This window comes from Mauremys mutica, chromosome 22, assembly GCF_020497125.1.
Source record: "Mauremys mutica isolate MM-2020 ecotype Southern chromosome 22, ASM2049712v1, whole genome shotgun sequence".
Taxonomy (NCBI): Eukaryota; Metazoa; Chordata; order Testudines; family Geoemydidae; genus Mauremys; species Mauremys mutica.
This window is the reverse complement of record NC_059093.1, coordinates 7,055,397-7,082,604: the sequence shown is the minus strand read 5'-3', so window position 1 is coordinate 7,082,604 and position 27,208 is coordinate 7,055,397. Positions and strand designations below refer to the sequence as shown.

General features: G+C 53.2%; 1 protein-coding gene across 2 annotated transcripts; it reads right to left on the bottom strand.

Moving 5' to 3' along the window:
• Window positions 1–4,419: 4,419 nt before the first annotated feature.
• RNF26 (ring finger protein 26) lies at window positions 4,420–10,561 on the bottom strand. 2 transcript variants are annotated; one of them, XM_044997209.1, is made up of 2 exons: window positions 10,419–10,561; window positions 4,420–9,861 (listed from the first exon to the last, which is right to left on the bottom strand). In XM_044997209.1, exon 2 carries the CDS (start codon window positions 9,810–9,812, stop codon window positions 8,301–8,303), a length of 1,512 nt encoding a protein of 503 aa, XP_044853144.1. In that variant the 5' UTR covers window positions 9,813–9,861; window positions 10,419–10,561; the 3' UTR covers window positions 4,420–8,300. The 2 variants fall into 2 exon arrangements, with proteins under 2 accessions (XP_044853144.1, XP_044853145.1); XM_044997210.1 differs by lacking the exon at window positions 10,419–10,561 and adding an exon at window positions 9,924–10,344.
• Window positions 10,562–27,208: the final 16,647 nt, after the last annotated feature.

Here is a 27,208-nt window from a genome sequence, read left to right as displayed (position 1 = left end):
GGGAGGGGAGGGTGGCCGTGACCCCTTGACATCTGCCTGAGACCCCTGTCCTAGAGTTCAGCTGCTCAGAGCTCTCCTCAAAACAGGCAACTTGCAGCCGCCCTGGGTCCCCTCGCTGTGGAAAAGCAGCAGCTCCCTTCACAGCCCCAAGCAGACAGGGGCCTTAGCTGCAGGCGCTGGAGCTGGATTCTGGACACCCCCGAGTTTGCATCTAAGGGTTTCGTTTTGCTATTTGCAGCAATGAGGCCATTTGCCAGACCCAGATGTAAGATCTGGATTCCCACATCCTGAGCTGAAGGAGGCTGGACCTGGGCTCACTGTTCTGACCCATCAATAGCTGAAGGAGCCTTGTCCAGGAAGCCAGACGGTGCCATCCAAGAGCTTCCACGCACACGCCTACATTCCTGCTCCGCCTCATTCCCTATGCCCCAAGCCCACGACTGCAAAGGTCCCCGGTGGTCCAGCTGCCATTTGTCATCTGCTGCCCATAGCATCATTAGCCAGCCTCCCTGCTGGGCACAAGACAACCTGCCTTGCGAGAAAGGCAGCAGGAGGATCTGTCTGTCCTCCCCACACTGCCGCTGTCTCTGGAGCATGGAAATCACCATCTCATTAAAGCTGGGCCCATGATTAAACCCCATGGCATCTTGCCCACACAAGGCAGCAGCTGCTAGAGAGAGGGGCTACTGCCCAGGGAATGGGAGCCAGAGGAGCTGCGGCTCATCCAGGCGGAGTTTGCCTGTAATTACTATCCCCTCCCTTGGGACCCGTGACCACAGCCCCGGTGGAAGAGGCTGCATGACCAGCCCAGTCACTCCTTGGCCCTTCTGAGACCGTTGGTGCCAGCAGTTGGCGGTTCTGGGACGTGCAAGCCAGAAGCTGGATTGACACCAGACAAACTCAGTCCGTGCATGGGGCCCTCACTGGGGCCAGGGATGGGCCAACGACCCAAGCCTGATCCCAAGGAGCAACCCAGTCCCCTGGTTAGTACCTCAACGCCACCTCATCTGGGCTCATCTGAGGCGTCCAGCTCCCCAGCCTCAAACTTCCACATGTGCCACGTCCTTCTGCTTCATCTTCCCGCTGAGCCACGGAGCCAGCACTGGCTGCTTGAGACCCCACAGCCTAGCGGGGCTGAAGCTGCCAGGCCAGAGGATGAGAAGAGTCTCCAGGCTGCTCTGGATCCACCTCCAGGTGCAGGAGTGTGCCAGAGGCTGGGAGGGATTAATGGTATCTTGCCTGCAAATCTGCCCCATTCATCTTCAAGCTATGCATGCAGGGATCAACGTCCTGCTGAAATGCAACCGCCTCTGGGGAGTTGCACCGTGGCCAGTGCACGTCAAAACAGTGCGGGGGGGTGGATTTTAGCGAAGGCCCCCAACTCCTACCATAAATGCCACGTGCTGGTGAACGCCTGCACAGAGCCTCGATTTTTAAGGGTTCCACCCAAATGCTCCCCAAGACTACCTGGAATTCGATTCCTCCCTCTCCACTGGACAAAGGACCCAGCTCTGTTGTTCCAGGGTGGGGGCGGTGAAGCCTGCTGCTTAAACCGCTAACCCATGCCCTGTCTGGAGTAGGACAGCAATCTGACCTGAGGGTGTAAACAGATCTCGCCCACGTGCCACCACACCAAGGCCTTCTCCAGGCAGGAGATTCCAGGCTCTTGTACAGCTCCAGCAGGGAAACAGTCAGTGCAGACAGACAAAGTCCGGATTTGCATCAGGGAGACTCAGGCGTGATTGGAACCAGGCTAAGCTGCACCACTGCAAATCGCAGTCTACAGCAGCTTTGCCTGCCCCATGCTGGGGTTTGCAATGGTGGCTAGAACAGGGACAAATCTCCCAGGCTAGCCTAGGTCTCACTGTCCCAAAGGGGCACAGGCGAGCTGGCTGGGATTTGCTCAGACCAGGACAGTTGTTTGTGCTGAGGGATCACAGTGCAGGGTCATTTCCCCACCCCCCGGCTGGTCTGCGTTCCAGCTCTCGGCCCATGAATATTTCACTAGCCCTGTGCTAACACAAAGCCGGCTGGAAGGTACATCTTGAACAGCGAGTCCAGGAGCTGCCACTTAATGGGTGAGTTATTAAAGGCAAACGCTGAGTGCAGGTATCAATAACCCTGCGATCTGCCTGGACTCGCTGGGAGCAGGCCGGCGAGGAATGTACAGTTGCATTTTTCTGTTAATTTCCTGCTGTAACAGCCAGGGAACCACAGGCCTGATGGCTCCCAGTGGAAGAGCCGGCCTTCCGAACCCAGCTCTCTGCTGCGTGTAATAACGAGTTTTAATGGGCTACAGGAATATTAGCCAAAAAATAACTTCCCTCTGCTAGGCCAGCTGCAGCTGCAAGGGCGGGGTGGGGGAGCACCACCAGGTTCCAGCACGGGCTGTTTCCTTCTGATAAGCCTTAGGCTGGCTCAGGAGGTTGGTACTAGTAGCATCTGCACAGATAACCAGATCCTCCACAAAGCCGCTCTAATCCCTGCTCTGCTGTGGATTAGCCTTGTAGCCTTGGGCAGGCCCTTTAGGCTCAGGGTTTCATCAGTGGCCTCTAAATGTGGGGGTCTCTATTTTAGGGTGCCTAATTTGCAAAAGTGCAGAGCACCCCCACACCTTGCAGTTCTACCTGAATTCATTAGGTGCTGCAGGCACTGAGCATCTCTGGAAATTAGGTGTGTTGGACTAACGGTGGGCACCCTGGAAAATGCCTCAGTTTCCCCAGCGAAGAGGGTGGGGGAGGAGTTAGCTAATATTCAGAGTTAGGAAGTGCTGCGTAAGTGCCGAGAGGTGGGGGTGGGAGTTCGCCCACACAAGGGCTGCAGCCAGCTGAGGCGGCATTAGAGACAGCCATCTCCCAAAGGAACGCAGACCTTTGGAGTGGCTAGAGCGGGCACTGAGAGCCAGGACTCCTTGGTTCTAGTCCTGGCTTTGGGCGGGGTGTTTTCTATTGGCTAGAGCCGGCGAGGTTGAGCTTTAGGGCTCCCGGCTTATGTTGCTGACTCTGGGACTGGGGTTGTCAAGTGTTTAGATCAGGGAACTGGAAGCCAGAACTTCATGGCTCCAAACTGTATGCAAGAATAGTCCACCCACTAGTGAAATGCAGCCACCTCTGGGTTGAAAAGCAGCGGGTGCTCACCCGTGCATATCCGCCCAACAACCCAGGACAGGACATGAAGGATAACACATCCAACAGCCACTGCACTTTCACAGACCTCAAAGCATAATTGATAGGAAGCCGGATAGTTGTGGCTTCCATATTGTTACAAGGAAATGTTACCTAGACACATAAGTGAAACAGCCTCCTTTCTGGGTCTTCTCTCTCTCGCCACTTCTAGACATACCCTGGAGTGTCACATTTTGCAGACATGAATAAATTAGCCTCCCATCCACCCTTGGAGGGTAGGTCTGGATCATCATCCCCATTTCACAGCTAGAGAAGCTGAGTCACTGAGAAGGGAAGCAACTTGCCCAAGGCCCCCCAGACTACCAGATAAGGTGGCGTCTGTGCCGAGCCACATGTCTCCACATGCTCAGAAATTTCTGCAAAGCCTTCTGTGGGGGTTGAACTTTTCCATGCTGGGCTAAGTTCAAAGGGAGAATTCGCTTTGGAAAACTAGAGCAAAATCTAGCCACAATTTTATTATATTATTAATTATTAGTAGTATAAAAGGGTGAGGGGAAAGCTTTTTCCTGCTGGGAAAAAAATTAATTAATTTCAGATTATTTTTTGTTCCCTTCCATACAGCATAACTCAAAACCCAGCTGACTTGTAAATGCTGAAGCCTTCCTGTTTGCTGGGTTCTCCCCGCTGCCCAAGGCCTGATCTCTGTTTGCAAGAACATATATAGAAACAACAGATAGCAGTGAGTGAGGGAAGCCAGCTCTGAAAGAGGCTGGAGGGCAGGGATATTGACCGAGAACTCGGCCGGTTTGTATTACCTGCTCCTTTTGTTTCACACAACCGGGAAGCGGGAGGGAGGGGGGAGGAAGGATGGCGCAGGGGGGCACTAATGCAAACGACAGCAGTGGCTGCATTTGTGCATGCTAGTGGCCAAAGCTTCCCCAGTTGAACGTTAACTGTGTGTTACACCCAAGCACATCCCTGACACACCATCCCCAGATCAGCCTGAAGTGTCCCCTCCTCACCCTCCCTGGCTGTGTGCAGGACCAGCACACTCTCCTCCCAGCCACCTCTCTGCCTACTCCCACCTGTTCTTCATCCTTGTCGGTTCTGCTCAGAACTCTCCTGCTAACGTTGCAGGTTCCCTGCTGATTAAAGCCTGGGATCTCTGGCTGCAGGGCTTTCCCCTGTTTCCAGTGGGCCAGAGATGAGCAGAAATTACATTCAACCCCAGTATCCCTGTGGGGAGGTGGCCCTCCCCCAGTCGGCGCACTCCTAAGAACGGGGCCGTGGGCAGTTTGGTTTTTGCAAAGGAGACTTTAATGTGCAGAGTCAGGTTCGTAGTGCAAAGAGTTAACCTTAAAACACACAGCTTTTCTGGAGAGCAAAAAACAGCCCCTAAAAAGGCAAAGAGACTGACTTTTAAAACATCAAAAAAGGTTGGGTAGGAAGGGAAGCAGCAGTGAGCTCTGGGAAGAGAAGTCCCCCAGAAAGCCTGATACGAAAATCTCGCCCTCAGGGGACTGCATTAGAAAAGCAATCGCTCAAAATAACCCCCTGAAGCAGGGCAGCCAGAGAGCAGCAGTGAGGGAGCCAGCTTTTTACAAAGGCACAAATCGGGAGGGTCTGGCTAACTTTACAAAGGGGGGGCGGGTTCGCTGTGCAGGCCTCTGGCTGACTCCAGCGTCCCAGGCGGACGGTTAGGAAGAAGCGGAATAGCCTCGGATGTGCTGGAGCAGGTGGAAAGCGTTACGTACAGTTACGGACGCTGCACCTCCCCAAGAGCCTAAGAAGTCTCCTCGGCCAGATCCTCCTCAGGCTGAAATGGGCGTAGCTCTCTGCCCATTTACACCAGCTGACCCGTGCTACTGTATTAGATTGCGCCTGTGCAACTTGTGGCATGAATAAAATAAACTTGGGCTTTTAGCAATGCAGCTACTCCCCCCTTCTTTTTATTTGGTATGGTCTCCCCCACCCAGCCAGTCAGCACTAAGGCACTGGAGCACTTTCTGAAGAGACAGAACACATGTACCACTGGGAGAGAGCTTTGGCCCAGCCCCGCAGCCACCATTCGAGACACTCTTGTGGTGATGGGGGGCGGGGGTTGTACAAACTCTACAAATCAATCAGACCGTTTCCAGGGGAATTCACAGAAAATAAACAATTCTCCCTTCGGATTTCAACATCCCCCAGAAGTGTTTGCCAATGCAGGCGAAGCGGAAGGTGAAAGGGACTGGCCAGATGGAGAGGAAAGCAACATTTGAAACAAACTGCAGCGGGGGGAGAGGGAAACCTTTCTTTTAAAATAGCAAAGTAAAAGATTGTAAACACAAGGACCGCAAGCCTGGCTGTGGGTTGGATTGGACCTCTGGCTGCATGGGTTACAAGCGAGGGCAGAACTTGATTCGGTGACATCTTGCTTTTGCAAGATTTCAAGTGTAAGGTGCTCAGAAGGGGCGGAGAAGGATATTTTTCATCCCCTTGCCAGTGGCATCACGCAGCAGCCATTCAAATGCTGGTCTATGATTCTTTTTTGAATCGATCAGAACCTGAAAGCTGTGTCACTTTATGTCTCAGTGGCCCACTAGCAGCACTGCTCCCTTGCAGCGTTTGAGGTTAGAAGCTTAACCTCGCAGGTTCTGCATCTCACCCTTCACGCTTGTCTGCCAGGTGACGCTCCCGCCCGAAACATGGCAACTCTCCGCCAACGCCTGGATCAGCCTCCCCGAGACCGTCAAGCACACAGAGAGAGATGGTCTCCTACAGGCTGTTGTGTGGCGTGCTGTGCCCTGCCCTTGGTAGAACTGGTTGGTTCTGGTCCCCATGCAGGGGCCGCCCCATATGCTAACGCCTTAGAGAGACCGGGGTAAATCCTGCACCTACAGAAGTCAATTTTCCCATTGCCATCAATACAACCAGCATTTCACCGTGAGGCTGTAACACCGTCCCATGAAGTGCTTGTAACTATTCAGTTACATTCACACCGACTACCCTGCATCTCGTTATGACACAGAATTCTGCAGTGTAAACTAACTCATTTGATCCTCCCCAAGTGCTCTCTGGCCTTAATTCAGGGCTTCATTTGGGGTCAGACCAACCATCAATTATTTATTAGCTTGAGAGAGAACAAAAACATCCCTCAGACTCTTGTCTTGTGGTCCAGGGGCTCTTTCCAGTTTAAGCACTGACGCTTAAATTGATTCTGGCACTCTTATAACCCATCTCAAGCATCCGGGAACACGAGAAGGTTTTAGTTTAAATATCTAATTGTCGGCTCACTGATCTCTTGGAATTACGCTTACTGGCAAAATGTTGACAGGCCCTCCAGGCCTCCCAGTCCAGACACTACTGTTAAGTTTCACTGCAGGGGGATGGTGAAAAGCAAAGGAGAGCTCAGCATACGGTTCACATTTCAGGCCATCGGTAAATCACAACGCTATAGAATCCCACTCTAAATTACAACCCCTATATGTGCAATCACAGCTTCATCGCACATCGAAAAGCACTTGCTCCCCAGAACCTGCATGTCTCAGAGATCCAGCATTGGGATTTGGAGCTTTTCCCCCTCGGAGTCCTCTCCTTCAATTCCAACCCAGACTGGGAGACAGTGAAAGCTGTCACAACGGGTTGGCTCTAGAGCAGTCTCAGTAAAGGCCATGGGTTGAGTAGGCCACAGAGAATCAAGTCCCTTCTAAAGGGGACCCTCCGAGTGCAGAGGGAGGTGCAGTGAGATGCTCACATTGCTGCTGTCCAAGCTGGACCTGTTCTGTGGACAAATGGAGGCCTTCAGTCTCCATGGCTGTTAAGACAGCACTACATTCATGAGAAGAAACAATCTTCAAAAGGAAAAAAAAACAAAAAACACTCAAACCCCTCCCAAAAAAAAGCTGTGCAAAGAGTCTGGAATGTGCTATCTTGCATAGGTGATCTGTGCTAATTCCATGCTAGTGTATCCAAGGAAGTGCTGACTTAACTCTACTGTAAGTTAAACTGGGAAGAGTTTGTGTTCTCCCCAGTAGCAACATTTGCATTCTAACTTGCATCTCTCGAGGAGGCGGGTCCCTGAGAGAAATGGGGAAAATGAGCTTGGAAAATCCCACAGCCTAGTAATTTTCTCCCTGCATTACCAGCTTTTGAAGGGGAAAAAGGAAAAATAAAGACCCCAGATGGCACCAGGGTCCAAAACACTGTGACGGTTTCCGAAGGAATGATTAAAGATTGCACAGGGTGTGCTTCTGCAACCAAAAGCCAAATAGGCCTCTTGCTGTGGAGATCACTAGCCAGTCTTTCGGCTCAGGATTGAAAGATGCACTTGCCCACTCGTTAGGGGCTGTAGCCGAGATCCTCAACAGTATTTCAGTGCCCAACTCCCACTGAAATTGATAAGCATTTGAAGCCTAAACATCTTTGAGAATCTGGGCCTGTAAGCCTGGGGCACCACTGTGAAACTGACAAGACAGCACTGTGGTTTGCTGTGAAACTGACCAAGACCTTGTCAATTTCACTCTGCTGCTGCAGGCTCTCAGCCACTCAACTCCCTTCCTGCCTCCCTACAAGAAAGCAGGAGGGTAAGTGGGCATAAGAAGAGCTCCCTCTCCCTCTCCCCAGCTGAGAGAAGAGGAGCAATGCCAAGATTTTCAGGCAGTCACTAGCCAAGCCTGCCACAAGAGCCCTCCCTTGCTCCTAATAGCAGGGTTGGAATCCCAGAGTTTGCCCTTTCCTACCAGCTGAGTTTCTTACCAGGGCGCAGCCTCCATCTTTCATAGAAGACTTTGGCTAGGAAGTGTCTGGATCCTTTTTCAAGCTCTGCTTTGGATACTCTGTATGATGAGCCAACGGAGGAAGAGTCTGCATTCCGGGCAAAAGTCCTTGAAATACAGAAGTTTCAACTGCCAAAACCTTCCAGTCCATTATTGAGACCGGCTACTGTGCTTTCCAGCGGCAGCGACAAGCGAGTTACACCATAGTATTAGTGAAACGAAGCTTCTAACATTCTCTCTGTTTTGATGCCATTGTCGGTTCATTGGAAAACTCCAGGTGGCATAGGAAGTGCTGAGCTGCTGCTTGGTACCTGGCACAGAAAGTAAACCACCGTGAAGCTGGGGTCCCAGGATTCTCCTGTGCTGGCTGGCACTACGGGTAAGCCCGGTGGAATGTAGATTAAGCGACACTCCGAGCTCACAGGTACACGTCCAGAGTCTGCAGTATCATCTGCCGGCAGAGAGGGCAGTTGCGCTGGTAGATGGCCTGCTGCAGTAAGATTTCGGTGCATTGTTGGCAGAGGCACAAGTGCCTGCAGGGCAGGAGCAAGACTGTCTTGGTTTGGTCCTGGCAGATGACACATTTTTTACGTTCTTCTTGTTCTTTCAGGAGCATCCACGGGTCGTTCTCCAGAGCGACATCCTCGCTGTCCTCCTCCGAAGCATTCAGCTGCTCTTTCCTCAGAGCTTTGGCTCGTGATGTGCTTGGTCCTTCGCCTGGAGGCTGGAGGCACTGCCCTGCTGTGGCGTTTCGACCAGAGGCTGGTTGCGCATTTGATCCTTGCTCAACGTTCGTGCCATGTTGGTCCCCATGTCCTCTGGCTGCCAGCTGCTGCACCTGACGGGCACCGGCTGCACCCTGCTGATTGGCTCCAGGCAGCCCTGGTCTTCCCTGATGAGCTCCTCCAGGAGCAACTGGCCTATGAATGGCTGCAGCTGCCCCTTGCCTGCCTTGGATGGGCTCTGCACCTTGTGGTGCTTGATTGACCTGTTGGTTTGTTGCTCTGCCTCCTCCATTCCAGTTGGCCATTTGGAGACTCCAGCCTGCTACCCTGCGCCAAGCGTGGGAGCTCACGACCATCCCCAGCGACAAGAGCACAATCTGATAGAGGCGCCAGATGTCCCTCCGCAGGCGGTGGTAGGAAGGCAAGGTATTCAGGTATCCCAACACATGGTTTGCCAGCGTCCTTGTCAGCTCAGGGTTGAGGACTAAGGTGCAGACTGTGACAATTAGGGCCAGCAACACTAAGCCATAAAGATTCAGGAGGAAGACATTAACCAGGAGCTTGCTCATGGACTCTAGGAGTTCAAATGCCAGCTGGCAGGGTGACCACACAAGAATGGACATGGCAATGGCACTGCTAGACATGTGAGTAAGGAAGGCAGCGAGAAGGTCTGTGACTCTTAGGAAAGGGCTGATGATGGAGTCCCACAGGACCAGCACCAGATTCTGGGTGCCGATCAGGCAGATGTTGATGATGCTGTTAACAAAGTAGGCGAGGAGGCTCATGACAATGGTAAACACTTCGCATACCTGCCTCAGGAGCGACTGGCCAGAGCCAACCACATTCCAGAGCCCTCGGTGCACAAGTTCCTTGCTTCTCAGGACAAGGTGCGAGAACAGGTTCCCAATCACTTTCAGACTCTCCAGGCTGGAGCAGAAGCCTCGGAACAGGCCGGTGACAGTTTGGACAGAGCTCAGGGCCAGGCAGCAAAGTGCCTCCACCAGGTACACCAAGGAGAACAAAGTCCCATTCCAGCAGTGGATCACACTAGCCACCAGTGCATTGGGAAGGTTGTAGATAAACGTGATGAGCCAGACCAGCACTGAGACCAAGGTGGAGACCAGGAAGAAGTTCACGTTGAGCAGGAGGCCCAGGAAATCCAGGGCCATCCCTACGCCGTTGATGACCAGGAACACTAGATCCATGGCTCGCGCCCTGACGAGGGGGGTCCCGGCGTGAACTAGAGCAGATGGGTTGGAGAAGAAGAGAAGGGTCAGGCTTTGATTGGAAAAGCGGGGGGATGGGGAGGGCCCTACCATGCAGCTGGGGGAGAAGAGGATCCTCTGGTGGCTAAATGTGCCTGGGGAGGTGAGGTGGGGTGGGGATCACTTTAGTGTTTCAAGGTCCTGGTGGAGGGGAGCGGGGGTTCCCTTGCTACCAGACTTGGGGGGAGGACTCTCAGACAGGGGTCCCAGCAGGGGTAGGGGTTTAAAATCCCTCAGGATTGGGGGGTCCTCTGGCTGTGGGGGGGGTGGGGGAGCCTGGCTGCCAAATATGGGGGGGGTGTCTCTGGGTCGCAGGGGTCTGTTTCTCAGGGGGAGGGGCTCTGTCTCTAATCTGGGGGTCCCCTGCGGTAAGAGTGGGGGAACCTCTGGGTTTGGGGGTTCCTGCCTCCCCGCACCCCCTTCCTGTCAGCGGCGATTCCTTTAAGCGCCCCCCCGGGGGGGCGGGGTCACCCCCTTGCGGGGAGGGCGCGGGGGTGCCGGCTGGGCGATTCCATCCCTCCGCGGCGGGGGGGAGCAGCTCCTCACCCCGCTCTCCCACGGGGGGGTCCCGGCTCGCTTCCCCCTCCCCCCGCGGGGGGGGGTTAGCCTTATCCACGTCCCAAGCCTTCCTCGGCTCGAATGGGCGCCACCATCTTGAGTGGGCGGGGCTGGACGCCGGCCAATGGGAGGCGAGATCCGCCCTCCTCGCGCTCTGATTGGGCTGTTTGAAGGACTCCGGGGGGGGTGTTGTTTACGTTCCGACGTAAGGGCGTGGCCTATGGGTCCCGAGGCTCCTTTGATTGGCTAATTCTGGCTCCGGAGGGGTGGGTGGGGCTAAAACCACGCTCTGGGCTGAGGATTTAAAGGGACAGTGTCCTACCCTGGGCAGAGGGGTGGCTGGGCAGGGCTCTGTTCCAGTGACCTCGGGTAGCGCTGCCACCCCCAGGCAGAGTCTGGGCTCACGTCCCATGGCTGGTGTCGGGCGCCCCCTGCGATACTGGCTCAGCCAGTGGTGCAGCTAGATCAGGATCCGGTCCCTAGACAATGGCTGGGGCCAGAGTAGGGTGACCAGATGTCCTGACTTTATAGGGACAGACCCAATTTTGGGATCTTTGGCTCCTATTACCCCTCACCTCCGTCCTGATTTTTCACACTTGCTGTCTGGTCACCCTAGGCCAGATGCTTCAGCTGCAGTGACCAGAACAGGGCAATTATCCAGTGATCCATCCCCTGTCGTGCACTCCCAGCTTCTGGCAGTCAGAGGCTTAGGGACACCCAGAGCACGGGGTTGCATCCCTGACCATCTTGGCTACTAGCCACTGATGAACCTATCTTCCATGAACGTACCTATTTCTTTTTTGAACCCAGTTGTACTTATGCCCATCACACATCCCCTGGCAATGAGTTCCACAGGCTGACTGTGCACTATGTGAAGTACTGCCTTCTGTTTGTTTTAACCCGGCTGCCTATTAATTTCATAGGGTGACCCCTGATTCTTGTGTTATGTGAAGAGGTAAATTACATGTCCTTATTCGCATTCTCTACACCATTCATGATTTCATAGTCCACTGTCATATTCCCCCCTACCCCAGTTGTCTCTTCCAAACTGGACTGTCCCTGTCTTTTTAATCTCATTCAAGGTGAAGTGGTTCATTAAACCCCCTGCAGTCATAGGACAAAAAGAAGGGGTTAGTGGGTTACAGATGGTTGTAATAAGCCATAAATCCAGAGTCTATGTTCAGTCCATGATTTTTGTTGTCTAGCTGAATAATGAATTTAAGCTCCCAAACTCATCTTTTGAAAGTATTGTGTAGGTTTCCTTTCAGGAAAAGGAATGGTCCTTGAATGATCCCTTACAATATGTGCTAACTACTTATGCTAAACAATCTGTTCCACCTTGCATTTTGCTGTGACACTTAGCAGTTCCTTTCCCAGACCTGAAGAAGAGCTCTATGTAAAGCTCGAAAGCTTGTCTCTCGCACAGCAGAAATTGGTTCTATAAAAGATATTACCTCACCCACCTTGTCTCTCTAATATCCTGGGACCTACAGGGCTACAACTACACTGTCTGTTTAGGTGTAAATTAAGTAGTCTATGGTTCACAATGGGCTTCCATCTACAGTCTGAGGTGAATGCTAATGAAGGATTGTGAAATCTTCAAAAAAGAGGACATTAACAGGAAGAAGTAAATAGCGGGTGTGTGGGACGACCTGATGTTCAGGTGAACATCAAAGGTCTGTTCTTGAGTATTTGGGAGACACCTTCTGGGATTCTTCACCTAGGAAGTAAACTGGCAGTGAGTTGGTTTCAGAAAAAGTGGATCTCAGCTAAGCTTAGTTGAAGATATGGGTGAGAACTTCAGGGGAGAGAACTAACAAGTTTTCTCCCTGTCTAAAGAAGTTTAAATTTTAGATCAAGAATGAGTGAAATTATGTTGCTTTAAATGTAACCATGCATTGCCATTTCTCACACTGGTTTATATTTGAATCTCTGTTCTTTCTTAAATAAATTTCCTTTTTGTTTTATCATTGAACTCAAGTGCTGGGTATGATACAGACGGGGTGGGCTAAGGTAAAACTAGTAAATCGGGACACATTGTTCTTTGGAACAGAGGCTCTGGGATTTCTGTGGGTATGCAATGATCAGGGGCTGGAAACCATAGCGGAGTCATGGGCTGGGGTATGTGGATTGTCAGCCTACAAGGCAAAGGCACGGCTGGTGTAGCCCAGAGGAGAGTGCTTGAACTAACATCCAGCTGGCACAGGCAAGAACCGCACATGCTGGAGGCAGGTGGCAACAAGGAGACTCACAGCCCTGGCTGCCCCGAGAAGCGTGTCAGTGCCTCTGCCAGTTCCTGGGTCACAACTCCCCTCTATTGCCCTGGTTACACACACACACACATCCAAAAGGTAGGGAATGGTGCCTCCCTCCTAGTCCCCTAGGTCTCCTTTTATTCCTCCGGGGGAGTGAAGGCAGCCCTCCATTTATTCCCACCCCCAGAGCTCCCCTTTACTTCCCCCCAGACAAGGGCAGCTACCCCTCTTTATTCCCCTCCCTGAGGAGAGCTGCCTTCCCCCACCCTGCCCTGGGATCCCCAGCCACAGATCATGACAGGACATGTAATCGCCATAGTACGGACGTGTCACAGAAGAGGTGCCCCTGATTGTACCAGACCGTGCTGCAGCAGGACCACGGGCCTCTCACCTCGGCCATCCTGAGCCGCTGCCTTATCACTGCAAGTTCAATACAAATCCTGACGGGACCGATTTCCCAATTCTCAGCCCACTGCCCCTATCGAGAGCCCGTTCCGCCTCTTGTTAGGGGTGGTGGTTAAGCAGCAAGCATGAACTGGGGAGAAAGCAAAGCAGACATTAAAATTGCTTTGCTTTTAATCATCTCAACACAAGAAGGAATTATTATTTTTAACATATACAGATTGATGCTGCCAAAGTTCCCCTCAAATGGCTGGGACTGGGGTCAGCCTCGGGTGGTCACCAACCAATCCAAACTACACAGGCAACCTCTCATGTCCTGCAAAATCTTGCTTGCTAAAAACAACAACAAATCCAGGAATACAGCTTGGGGAGGTGGGGGCAGAATCCCTGTGTTGCAACATTTTGCATGTTCTCTCCACATTCTTCACCTCTCACCCCTGAATTCCTTGCCTCTCCCCTGTGCAAAATATGCCGGGAGGGGAAGCGTTGCAGAGGGAAACTAAGGGGTTAATTGCGATCCAATGTCATGTGCTAGAACAATTTCTCAGCTTCAGTTTTGTCCTGCAGTGCAAACTGCCACCTCTAGCAGCTGCCCCTATCACTCCAACCCCGTGATTTTCACCCCTGTGTTGCCTGGGCTGTCCCATTGCACAGCTGGGGTTGGGTTTTTCCATGATGCGGAGATGTTTGTGTTCTGTTTACACAGGTGCCCTTTCTCCAAAGCCCCGGCTCTCTGGGAGAAGCAAGGTTTTAATAGATTTAACAGAATTTATTAGGCCTGCTAAAACCAGATACCTCAATCTCAGGGCTGCTTGTTAGCGTGCTGTCCTGCATTTCCTCCCCTTGCCCTGAGCTCTGACAAGCCCATCTCCTGTAGCATTAGGGTTACCAGATAGCAACTGTGAAAACATGGGACAGGGGGTGGGGGGTAATAGGAGTCTATATAAGAAAAAGTCCCAAAAAACAGGACTGTCCCTTTAAAGACGGAACATCGGGTCACCCTGTGTAGCATCCTCGGCTGAGGATTAGAGAGTATGCAAGATACTGATGCGAAACAGCCAGAGGGCAAAGCTTAGCCCCATGGCCAGGGACAACTGCCCCAAGGTAGCTTTCTCTGACCCCGTTGCTGGTTCAGCTGAGCCTCCCTGGGCTTCAAAGCGCCATAGCTAATTAAAGGGCAGGAGTATAGTCAAGTGGTTAGCACAGATCTGGGAGTCAGGACTCCTGGGTTCTATTCCCAGCTGTGCTGCTGACATGCTGATTGATCTTAGGGCAAGTTACATCCTCTTCTCATGCATCAATTTCCCCATCTGTACAATCTGGGGATGTTTGGATCTAGGATCATGGTTTAGGCTTGTCTCTAAAAATGAGGCTCGTAGTTGCTTTACATTGTGGTTGAAAGGGGTGCTCATGAGGGCTTGGCGTGATGGTTTGTTATTATAGGGTCTGTTCAGGAGCTCTGCTGGCATTGGCATCAGTTTAGAAAGCATTTGTCTTGGGAGGGGTGAGAAATGGGGAGCTTTGCTGATGCACATAAAGAAAGGGGGAGGTGAGCTTTGAAGCTCTCATGCTGGTCTGAGGGCAGCTGGTGACAGAACTGTTCTATGGAGAATGGCCTTGACCTGTGCCATGCAGTTCTAGGAACACCGAAAAGTGGCACTGGCTCTGCCCTGCTGTGCACGGCCCCTCGATGGCCCGTGTGCCGCTCAGGCGAGTTGGCAGCTGCTGCCGTTCCCACTGTGCTTGGGAATATTTTCAGCCTCAGTAATGTCAGTCGGTGCAGGAGGATGTGTCTGGGGCTGAAGGGAAGCCAGCGAGCCAGGTGTTTTGCTACGGGGGTCCCAAGTGTGATCTCCATGCAGGACTCCTTGTATTCAGTGTCCGCTCGGGGGCAGGTTTGCAGAGTGATTAAACAAAGGAGGGAGAGCTGATGAGGTGGCGGGGAGCTGCCGCCGAGGCCTCTCTCGTCTTGGATCAGTGTCTGAGAACCTGCGGGGGGGCGAGGGGGGCGGGGAGAAAGGACTCTGCAGCTTCTGTTTCCATGTCTGTACGGCCAGTAAGTTAAGATGAAGCAGAATCGGAGGCTGCATTATCTGCTGGACTTCAGGCTGGTGGTGTGATGGGGGACCCAACAGAACAGTGATCAGAGGCCTGCAGGGGACTGATGGGAAAGCTGGATTTCCAGCATCGGGGGTCATGTGACCCCAGCCTAAAGGACTGGGGCAGAACCAGGGGGTAACCGCCAGGGCTCGATGACCAGCTGGCATTTTGTTCTATTCAGGTTCTCACACCAAGCCCATCACCGTGGCATCTGAGCTCCTGGGCACCAGTATTGTCATCCCAGCTGCGTGCTGCAATCTCTGGATCTCCTCTGTGAGAAGGTGACGCTCAGCTAGCTGAAGGAGAAAGGGGGAGGGTGGCAGGCTCGGGGCAGTGCCTCAGGCGAGCTGGCTTCGATGTAGTGTTCCAATCACCAGCGACATGAGCGTAGTGAGCTCTCATCCTAGTCACAGGAGAGGTTTGTGCTTGTCGCAGCATCCTTGCACTGTCGGGCACAACTGGCAGTGACTGATTAGAGAAGCAAGAATAGCAGGAGAGTTGGGGTGAGTGGGAGCCCAGGCCTGGACTACCAAGGGGGGCTTCAGGTCAGGATCGAGGTGCCCTGGCAGAGCTGTGTGGAGGACCCAGGACTGGAATAAGAGCAGGTGGGGGTTGAGGTGTATTTACAGAGCAGAGGGAGGAGCGGGGGAGCTTGCACATTGCCTGCCTGCGGCATTGCCTGGCTCTAGCCAATGTTATCAGCTTCTCATCACAAGCATTACATTTATGGCCTGCTTCCAACTGCTCCTGCAGTCAGAAGAACCCACTGTCTCTGGGTCTGGCAGCAGAGGCTCAGCATTGGCTGCTGGGAAGGATATTTTTACTTTAATTCCCCAGTATCCAAAATAAGCCCCGTGCCACCCTGGCTGTGCCAGAGGCTCACCCCAAGGGACTGTACTGACATTCCAGCCCCTGGTTCCCAACACAACACTCCCCTGCGCCCCACTGCAGGTTCAGAGGTTGCACAGCAAACTGCAAATGGCTCCTGAGCTTCCCCTGGAGATGCATTCCAGGCCCGTCAGGCTCTGGAGCCAGTGAGGACAGGCTGTTAGCTCTGTGTGAGAGACCAAGGCTTTTTAAGGAAGGGGAAAGCAGTGAACTGTATGAGCCATGGGAAAGTTATTCAAGGAGCTGGCTGCTGCACTCCAAGCTATGAGCAATCCGGGGCCCGCAGCTATTCAGCCCTAGGAGCTGTTCTGCACTGCCACTCCCTAGACTGGCCAAGAGGTACCAGGCGTTAGGAGGCATTGCTGGTAATATTGACAGGTAGCATAATCTACTCAAGCCCAGGACAGAGGGGTGGGACTCCTGGGTTCTCTCGCTTCTGGGAAGTGGTAGTGGTTATAGCTGGGGGCTGGAAGGCAGGACTCCTGGGTTCTATTTCTGGCTCTGCTGCTCGGTGACCTTGATGCAGGACGCGCCACCTCTTCCACTGCCTCTGTTTACCCAGCTGTGGAACGGGGATAGTGCCGAAACGTGCCCGAGCTGTTGAAGTGTTTTGCCATCCTAAAGGGGAAAGGGGCTTGTGACGGGCCGAGTCCAACCTAGAAACGCTTTGTCCAAACGAGCAGTGTCCTGTCCCAGTACTCTGCCCTTCCCTAGCTGTTTCCCAGACTTCACTCGCCAGCACGGCCGCTTGCCCCAGGGCTCATGCCAGCCCCTGAACAAACCCAAACAGCGCAGAGTTAACTCCTCGGCGCTTTTTATTGCTGGTCACTTGTCTTAATTATTGGAGCAGCAAAACCTACCCTCTCTCGCCCCTGTCCCTCTGGATCCTCCACTCTCCTCCTCCCCAGGGTTCCCTTCTGCTACTCAGGCTTTCACCTTGCGCTCCCCATGTTTGGATTTCCAATTTTTTTCAAAAATCTGAGGCAGCCTCTGTCGGTTTCATTCGCTGATTTCTTCGGGCCCCTGAGCTGGGGAAGCGGGAGACGAGTCGTCCTGGGACGAGCAGGCACCATGTCAGCCCATCCCTCACTGCACCTGCTTCCCTTCCCTCCCCCTCCCGCACCATCTCGCCTCTTCCTTCTGGGAGCCAGTCGTGATGGACCCTCGGCTCACTGTGCCTAGCTCCTCCATGGCCACATGTCCTGCCCACAGCCCAGTCTCCTTGTCCCTCCTGACATCAAGCAGAGCTAGAGCCAGAATCGCCGCTCCCCAAACCCCTTTAGCAACTGCAGGGTCACTGTAGCTGCGGCCCAGGCCCGGGGTGGGAGGGAGGAGTGTGCGTGCATCATCCTTCCATTGGAAAGGGAGGAGGGAGGTGGCTGCTTTGACTGTGCTGACACCTCTCTCCTGCAGTGGGGGCCCGTCACCCCTAGGAGAGAGGGGGCTGGGAGCTGCTCTAGGGCGGAGACACCCTGGTACTGACTGTTGTATTGCAGCACGAAGGAACTGCCGGCACGAAGGCATGACTGTATTCCCACTGTCCGCCAGCATGCTGCAGCGTCTGGGAATCCCTGTCACTGGTGACTGCATCAGAACAAGTAGATCACAGCATCCAGGAATCCCTGTTGCTAAGCTCTGACTGCATCCTATCTGCCTGGAAACCCCTGTCACTGAAGTTCCTTTGGGTCACCTCCATTATAGCCCAGCACCTAGTCTGTCGTCCCAGATCCCTCCTCATCTCCGAGTACTTGCTGAGCTAGCTCTTCTTACTGCAGGCCGTGCTAGACAGTTGCTGGAGGTCACGCCGGTTTGCCTTGGAAAAAGAATCGCCAGCTGTGCTAACAGCAGCAGTAACAGGCTCTCTGGATATAGCCCATCCACCCCATGTGCCCCGCACAGCAGTAACGCGATTACAGCCACCTACAAGAACTGAATGAACTCATCGCTCCATGTTCTCATCAGCCTTCCAGGCTGAACAATATAATTAACCTCCCCTAACCTCATTAGAAGCCATTTACGCTCATTCAGAAGTGGGCAGGCCAGTGAAACAGACCCAGAGCTCAGCTGGCATGACGGGTAGCTCGATTTCCAGCTCACAGCCACTACTGCTGAGCCCCAGGAGAGGAGGGAAACTGGGACTCCCTGGGCAGACTGGTTATTGCCTGGTTTTTACACATACATAGACATAGATGCTGGAACTACAGGTGCTGGGGGTGCTGCCGCACCCCCTGGCTTCAAGTGGTTTCCAGAGTTTACAATTTGGTTCAATGGCTCTCAGCACCCGCACTATACACATTGTTTCAATGCCCCCTGTACATAGAATGTTTCATCTTCCGAGCACTTAGTAAACCGTAGTCCCAGCTCACAGAAATGTTGCCAGGTAAGGAGGGGTGGAGAGACTGACCCTGCCTCTGGAATGCAGCCATCTCTGGGGGTGGAACGTGGCAGCTGCTCAGCAGCTCGCTGTGTAATTGTTTCAGGAAAGAAATGAAGCCGCCTGTCTCCGGCTGAAGCTTCGCGAGGAGCTCAGCTATGCAGGCTGTGGAGTCAGGAGACCTGTGCTCAGTTACCAGTTCTGCCACTGACTCATTGTGTGACCTCGGGGAAGTCACCCCTCCCTGCCTCGGTTTCTCCCGCTGTAAAATGGGGGTGTTGATACAGCCCTGAGATCCCTGGATGCAGCGTGCAATAGAAGGGCTCAGTATAAGCTTTACTGTCAAAGAGTCAAGTCTTCAGGACCCCACTTCTACACCTCATCTGCAGAAGAACATCCCCCTAGCAGCAGTGAGGTGCGGAGGGCATGGTTACAGGGCACAGGCAGAGCTGGAATAGTGTGTCAGGATCGGGGGGGCACTGGAAGAGCTGTTGTGGGGGAAACTTGCCTAGAGCCAGCTTGCTCTGCACTTCACTCTAGCTAGCGCTCGTATTGAGGGGACTGTTGGAGGATTGCAAAGCTGGGATAAGAACCAGCTCTTCTGGATCGTGGCCTGATGAAATTCTGAGCCCCGACCAATGCCTGCAGCCAGCTGTCTGGGCTGTGGGTGCACGCCCTGGGCAGAGCCCAGCAGGGATGCTAGGAATGAGCTGGGGGATGTCAGCGGAGTGGGAAGAATGAGCCTGGACAAAGGGCCGGAGATTGGAACTTCCAACAAATCTTGATGGATGATGAATGAGATCCTCAGCGGAAGCCAAATCATTGTCCAAAGCATCAAAGCCGGGGCTTCCTGGTGGGGGGCCCAGTGCTCCCTGGGCAGGATGCATGGAACTGCGCTGCCTATAGCACACGTTCTGCCTGGAGAGGTGACTCCAGCTCCCGGGCCCACCTACGGAATCTCATCTTTCCCTGATCTTCCCTAGGACGCCAAAGCTTTAACCATCCTAGGCTAGAAAAGGTTAAACCGAATGAACCCCCTGGGCCCGAGCTGTCGTTCTCGACGGTTTATATTGCTGTGTAACTCCAGGGGCGTCAGGGATCTGCTGCAGGATTGTGGCCTTAAACTCCATTTATTATGAATTATTCTGGGGTGAAAATCCAGCTGCTCAGCTCCTGCCTGGGCACGAGTCTCTCTGCTCCATCCCGTTAGCAATTCTATCCCAGTTCCCCGATCCATGTGCAGCTCCCAGCTCAGCTGGATCTCTCCTCCGGGCAAGCGGCACTCCTCACAACAGACACACACACTGCCGGCTGGAGAGGGGATTATAAACACACACACACACACGTCTCCCCTTCCCTCCCCATCACAGCTTCCCTGCAATGCTTTGGAGGGGCAGAGAGCCAGCAAAGCGCTGGCTGCAGGGCCGGCTTTAGGCCTATTCCACCAATTCCCCCAAATCGGGCCCCACGCCTAAGAGGGCCCCGCACCCAGTGAGAATCCCTTTCTAATTTTTACTCACCTCAGTGCTCTACCCGAAGACTCGGAGCACCACCCGGTGAGTACAAGCCCCACGTGTTTTTTTACGTGTGTGTGTGTGTGTTTTTGTTTTAGTCAACCCTGCCGGGGCCCCGTCGAAACAGTTCGAATTGGGCCCCGCACTTCCTAAAGCCGGCACTGGCTGGCTGATCTCACCCTGCTGATCAATCTGGGGTTGGCTACTTTGAGTTCCGTTCTCCTCGGGAATCTTCCCTCCCCTATTACTTGTGAACGTGTCCCAGGGGGTGGGAGCTTCTCCCAGATCCCTGTCTCTGAAGCAGAACACAGCATTTCTGACTCATTTAAAACAATGGGTGATTGTGCTGTATCTGCTCTGGGAGTGGGGAAGCCCCTGTTTTCCTGTTTCCTCTAGCATGGCCTATGGATGTGAGCAGAGATACTAAGGATGACCTCACTGTGCTTTGGGGCAGGCCCAGAGGTGGCACAGCAGCAACACAGCATGGTTGAAATGAGCCTGCTGAATGGAGAGCCTTACGTGGGAGAGAGAGATGTGCAGGCAGCCTGGTCCCTGTCAGATTTCCTTCCAGTTTACACCAGTGCAGGTGAGAGGGAACCCGACCTACAGAGAATCCTTTCATTTCTCAGGGCCTTACTTTCACCAGCACCTGTCACCCAAGAGGTGAGCCCTAGGGTATAGGAATCCCTTCACCCACCACTAAGATGCAGCCACCTCTGGAGTGGGACATGGCAGCTGTTTTAACAGCCCCACAGCCATGAGGCACAACAGGTTAGGATAGGATGCAAAGAAGAAAATTATATGCAGTTGATTTAGGGCCCGGTCCTGCAAGGTGCTGAGCACGCTCAACATTTTGGGGTCTGTGGGAGTGGAGGGTGCTCAACAGCTCCATGCAGGATCAGGCCCTTATAGATAGGCTCTGTCTTTTCCAGGAAAAGAATGGGCTTTCCTTCCTCCTGCGCCTTTGTTCAGACTGGCAGCCGTGGGGATCTCTGCCAGCCGCAGCGCCGAATGTGGGGGCTTCCGGAGCAAGGGTTCTGAAGCAGGGGGGTTGCTGTCCCAGGGAAGCTGGGGGCCTAATATCCTTTCTGGAAAGTCTCCAAAGAGCGCTGGGAAAAGCATGCAAAATCCATGGGAAAAACCTGCCCGGCTAAATCCCGCTCTTCCGAGCCAGTGGGCTTCCGTTCCCCTCTGCCCCTTTTTACAGCCTGCCTGATGGTTTTCTAATGTCCAGCAGCCAGAGATATTAGCTGCTGAGCTGAGACTCTCTCTCTCTAGGCCACAGGGGTCATAACTAGGTCTGGCCGCAGTGACCAGAGCGGGGCAGGGAGCAGCTGCAAAACCTCAGCCATAAACAGGATAATTAAGAAGAGATAAAAGGGCCACAGCACGGCCCAGGGGCTCAAGCATCGGACTGTGACTCTAGTGCCCTGGGTCTGGCTTCCCACTCTGACACTGACTGACTGGGTGGCCCTTGGCAATGGACTAGCTCTTTCGGTGCCTCGGTTCCCCCCTCTGCAATGGTGGTGACCTGCCTTTATAAAGCACAGGGGGATCTGCTGGACAGGAGTTAGGCAGTCACTGTAAATGCACATGCAGGGGAGAGCTCTGTGCAGCAGCCATCTCCTTATCACTAGTCAGCACGTCCTTTGATGAGTCTTTGCTGGGGAGGAGTGTGAGAAGCAGCCGGGCACAGCCACCGGGAAATTGTCCAGTCCTGACACTGCATCTTGACTATTTCACCAGCCTATAAAAAAACCCCGACTTGCCCTAAGCTGGTGAATTAGCCAGGCTGCCTCCAACCTGCCCCAGCCCAGAGCAGGATACAAGAGCCGCCTTCCCAGGATACCAGACAGAATAAAGCCCTACAAGGAAACTCCGACCTAGGGACAGCAAAGAGCAGGAGCTGTTGTGAGTACGCTCCAAACCCAAGCCTGCTAACGCAGCGGACCTTAATAAGGGGCTCTGGCTCCTGGAGAGGATGGAGCCAGGCAGGGCACACAGTCTGCTCTGGATCAGTGGCAGCAGGAAGGATTTGGAGAGGGGACAGAGGATGTCGGAGGTTCTACCTCTGTGGGCTTAAGGGGCTGTGTTCCTGCTGCATGGGGCAATCAGCAAAGCTTGAGAATAGAGCGAGTCCTGGGGAGCAGAGCCCCTTCCTCCCCCCAACCCCGCCCCACCATCCCCCCACTGTTGCTGCTACTGTCACTGGCGCCATTTTTCTTTCCTGGCGAATTAAGCTTTATTCCTTTTGTCCCCAGTCCGGCACAAGCAGAGCCCTGGCCACTGGGCCAGCAGACCCGCTAGCCGTGAGGCCTCTGGGATGGGAGACGTGCCATGTAACTGAGACCCAGGGCATGGAATACACCCTGCAGAAGAGCGATTGGAGGAAACAGAGGTGCCCAGGGAAGTCTGGACACGCAGCACCGGGATCCGAATGGCACCGGGCAGTTTGATTTAAGTCCCCGTCCCAAAGGCATCAGGCTCACCCAGCTACAGCCCTGGCTCCCTCCAAATATCACTTCCCCTGGGGTCATGGCCGGGGGCTGCTAATGAACAGGCGTTGGTGTGAAGCCGGAGACACAGAACTCCCTGGCCCGCCAGCCATTACAACCATCAGCTGTCTTAATGAGCTCTGACCGGCAGTGGAGAGGAGGAGCCCAGAACATACCCAGTGTCCCCTCTGGGTAAACACCCCATGTCGGTACCCGCACTGTTGCCTGATGTCCCAGCCTCTTGCCGCTGTTTCTAGGGGATGGTGAGGAGGGAGGGTCTCCAGCCCAAGCCCAAATGTCTATGCTGCCAGTGTTAGCCCCACAGCACAAGCCCAAGGCAGTTGACCCGAGGGCCGAGACTCGCTGCCACAAGGGTGTTTTTTGCAGTGTAGACTTACCCTAAGAAGCAGCTCTGATGACAGTGTGTGGAGTGCAGGACAGATGGACAAATCAGTGCAGGAAACTCAGCACCATGGGGCAAAGATGCCTCCCGGTGCCACTCATCCCAGCCCCACCGGATTGCTCGGAATGTAGGAGTGACCCTCCAAGCGGCACTCAGGGATGGCTCAGGCCGGCATCTGGGAACCTACATGATCAATGACGCTTTGCCCTTCTGCAGCCCAGAGAGGGGACATGCGTGTCACCTGACCACTGAGCTAATGGCAGAGCTGGGAAAAGAACCCAGGAGTCCTAGCCTCTTGCCCCTAGAGGCCATTCTCTGGCTCCTTGTGCCATGCTCTAGCTCCTAGGCAGTGCTGCCTGTGTAGAAGCTAGGAGGTGCTAGGGAAGCAATCCATGGTGCTGGTGATTACTGAAAATAAAATATTCTGAGGGCCCCCCGTGTTCCTTGGGCCCGGGAGACACCGGCCTGTTTGATCAGACCTTGATCCTCCCCGGTGTACACTCAGCAAGCGGTGGGCAGCTCACTACCCGCCAGACACTAATTGACAGCGACACCCCGTCCCATCTCATCCAGAGCCTGGGGATTTCCTGTAACAGAGATCAATGTCCTCAGCATCCAGCCTGCCACCTGGGCCCCAGCCCCACTTTCCCTGGCTGCTGCGATCACCCATCACTGCTAGCCCCAGAGCCCTCCCCCCCTCAGCCTGTCTTATTTATTTGGATTAATTAGTTAGTTAGCACATGAAGAGGGAGAATCTGGGAGGCAGCTGCTCCAGCCGGGGGCCTCCCCTCCCCTGCCAACCGCCCCAGCTGGCAATATAATCCCGGCCATTGTGAAGGCGAGTGACTGTCTCAGCGACCCTGTCCGGCTCTGAACAATGGGAGCCTTTTCTTGGGCATGTGCTAAAGGGAGAGATGAACTCAGAGGTTTTGCAAAGGAAAAGGGAGGTTAAAAATAGCCAGGGCGAGGGGAGGGGGGGAAGAGACTTCCCCCCATTCTCCTGCAGCACCAGCTCATTTTCTGAGAGACCCTCTGGCCCATTCTCTGCTTCTAAATCCTTCTCTGCAGTGACTTGGGGAGCTGGACTGCTCCACCCCAGGACAGCAGGTGCCTCTGAAGGACACTGGACGAGCTGACTCTGGGGTTCTCTTCCTGGGTCTCTCACTGAAGCCCTGGCAAAGCACTTCCCGCTTTGCGCCTTCCTTTCCCCAGCTGGGAAGTGGGGAGAACAACAGCGGCCGGACGCTCGGGTAGTGTTAGGGAAATGCTTTCACAGATTCAAGGCCAGAAGGCACCAATGGGATCGTCTAGCCTGACTCCGGTATAGCACGGGCCAGAGAGCTGCCCCAAATAACTCCCAGAGCAGAGCTTTTAGAAATTACATCCCATCGGGATTTCAAAATGGCCAGTGATGGAGAATCCACCCTGACCCTTGGCAAATTGTTCCAGTGGTTAGTTATCCTCACTGTTAACATTTACACCTTATTTCTAGTCTGAATTTGTCTCACTTCAACTTCCAGCCATTGGATCGTGTTCTACCTTCCTCTGCTAGATTGGAGAGCCTGTTATTAACTATCTGCTCCCCGCATAGATACTTGTAGGCTGTGATCATATCATGGCTTAACGTTAGATTCGGCTGCTTGAGTCTATCCTGCTAAGGCAGGTTTTCTAACCCTTTAGTCATTCTCCTGGCTCTTGTCTGGATCTGCTTCAGTTTATCAAAACCCATCCTGAGCTGCGGGCACCAGAACTGGGCACAGCATTCCAGCAGCAGTCACACCAGTACCAAATTGTCACAGGTCAACTGACTGCTAGGGGCAGCCCCTCCTGACCATTGTGGGGATTAGCTCCTTCCAGGTTCTGCACCCTCCTCTGGTGGTCTCTCCCCACATCATCCTCTCTCACCCTGCAACCCCTCTCACTCCAGAATCTGCAGCTTCCTCATTATGACTTGGTCACTGTGGTCCTCCCTGTCCTAGGTATCAGGGTCTTTTAGGACAAACTGTCCCAGGCAGTCTGCTCCCCACTGCCTGCTCTCTGCCACTTCCCCAGGGACTGGTAGGGGAATCCAGAGCCTGCCCTCTGCTCCACAGTCCAGCTCAGAAACCCACAGCAGCCAAGGTCTGCACCATCCTAGACCTTGCTACCTTTTCCCTGAGCTTTTTATAATCTTTGAGCTCTCCCCCTTCTCCAGGGCTGCCAGCCCCCAAAACACCTCCCTTCTCCCAGACAAGTCACTTCCCTGCAGCCCTCTGTCCAGAGCCACCTTCCTGACTTTATAAACTCAACCCAGCTCCTTCCTTCTCAGCTGGGCTCTCTCATTATGCAGTCCGATTACTTCAGCCATCTGATTCCCTTCAGCTGTGGCCTGTCTGGTTAATTAGCCCACCCTCTTAGCTACATTAACCCCTTCAGGACAAGTGTGGGGTGAGCACCCCCCTGCACAAATATAGAGGTAAAATAACCTCTCCATTCCTACTCGAGATTCCGCTCTTTATACATGCAGGATCACATTAGCTCTTGGCCACAGCGTTGGACTGGGAGCTTATGTTCAGCTGATTTTCCACCACGACCCCCCAAATCTTTTTCAGAGTGACCACATCTCAGGCTAAACTCCCCCGTCCTGTGGAGCATGGCCCACATTGTATACAGATGTATACATTTACATTGAGCCATATTAAAACACATATTGTTTGCTTGCACCCAGTTTACCAACAGATCTGGGTAGCTCTGAATCAGTGATCTGTCCTCTTCGTTCTTTGTCACTCCCCCAATGTTTGTGTCATCTGTAAGCATCATTGGTGACTTTAGGTTTCCTTCAAGGTCATTGATAAAAATGTTCAATAGTGTAGGGCCGAGAACTGAACCCTGGAGGACCCCCCTGGAAACACACCCACTCAATGACAATTCCCCATTTACAGTTACATTTTGAGACCTATCTTTTAGCCAGGTTTTAATCCATTTAATGTGTGTCATGTTCATTTTATATCATTCTAGCTTTTTAATCAAAATGTCATGCGGTACCAAGTCAAACACCTTACAGCAATCTAGGTATATTATATCAACACTAGGACCTTTATCAACCAAACTTGTCATCTCATCAAAAAAAAGATATAGTTAGTTTCATAGGATCTATTTTCCATAAACCCATGTACTAAAGGAGGATCATGTAATCAAGTCCCGTATCAGCAGCTCCATTATCTTGCCCAAGATCAATGTCAGGCTAACAGGCCTATAATCACTCAAGTTATCCCATTTACCCTTTTAAAAAGTTGACACTTCAAGACTTATTGAAGATCAACATTAATGGCCCAGTGAGTTACTCAGCCAGCTCTTTTAAAACTCTTGTATGCAAGTTAGCTGGACTTGCTGACTGAAAAATGTCAACCTTTAGTAATTTCTGTTTAACATCCTCCACAGATACTAGGGGAGTGGAAAGCACCATATGATGAGAGTATGTCATCAGTGTTTTTCCCAAATACTGAATAAATATTTTTATTGAACACTTCTGGCTTTTCTGCATTATTATTGAGAATTCTCCCATTTCCAACTAGTAACAGAGCAATACCACTCTCAGGATCCTTTTTGTTCCTAATATATTTCAAAAACTCCTTCTTATTGTCCTAACTCTGCTGGCCACAGGTTTCTCCTTGGATCCTTTTGCTTCCCTTATCCATTTTTTTCTACAATTCCTAACTTCTTTTATTCATTACTATCAACTTCCCTCTTCTTCCATTTGTTATTGTACCTATTGGGTTCCGGCCCATTTGTTATTGCATCTATTGGGTTCCTGGGAAATGGGGCGGGCGCAAGCCCGCCCCATGCTAACGGATCCCCCCCCCCCAGCCTAGGGGGAGGATCCACAGGGCCTCAGAAACCCACTAATTGCGGGGGACAACTAATAAAAGAACAGGGACAGGAGTGAGGTCAAAGGGTCATAAGGAGGGAGCCTGACGGGGACACCGAGCAGAGAACCCCGGACAGCGCCCACTGCTCCTCGAAAGCATCAAGGGAGCCAGCGGACGCCGCCCAGAGGAACTCCACCCGGAGACGTGAGCGGACTAGGGATCGGAAACAAGCCCCACAGTCGCAGGAGTCTCCGTCGGCCAACCTCCGCTCCCTGGTCGCGTGGATGGCCTTTTTAGCCAGGGCGAGGAGGAGGTTGACCAGGAGGTCCCGCGACTTCGTGGGGCCACGGATAGGGAGTGCAAGGATAAGGAGGTGAGGGGAAAAGTGCAGCCAGAAACGTAACAGAATGTCGGTAAGGAGCCGGTATAGGGGCTGCAACCTGGCGCACTCTAAGTAAACATGCGCCAGGGTCTCCCTCACGCCGCAGGAGGGGCAGGT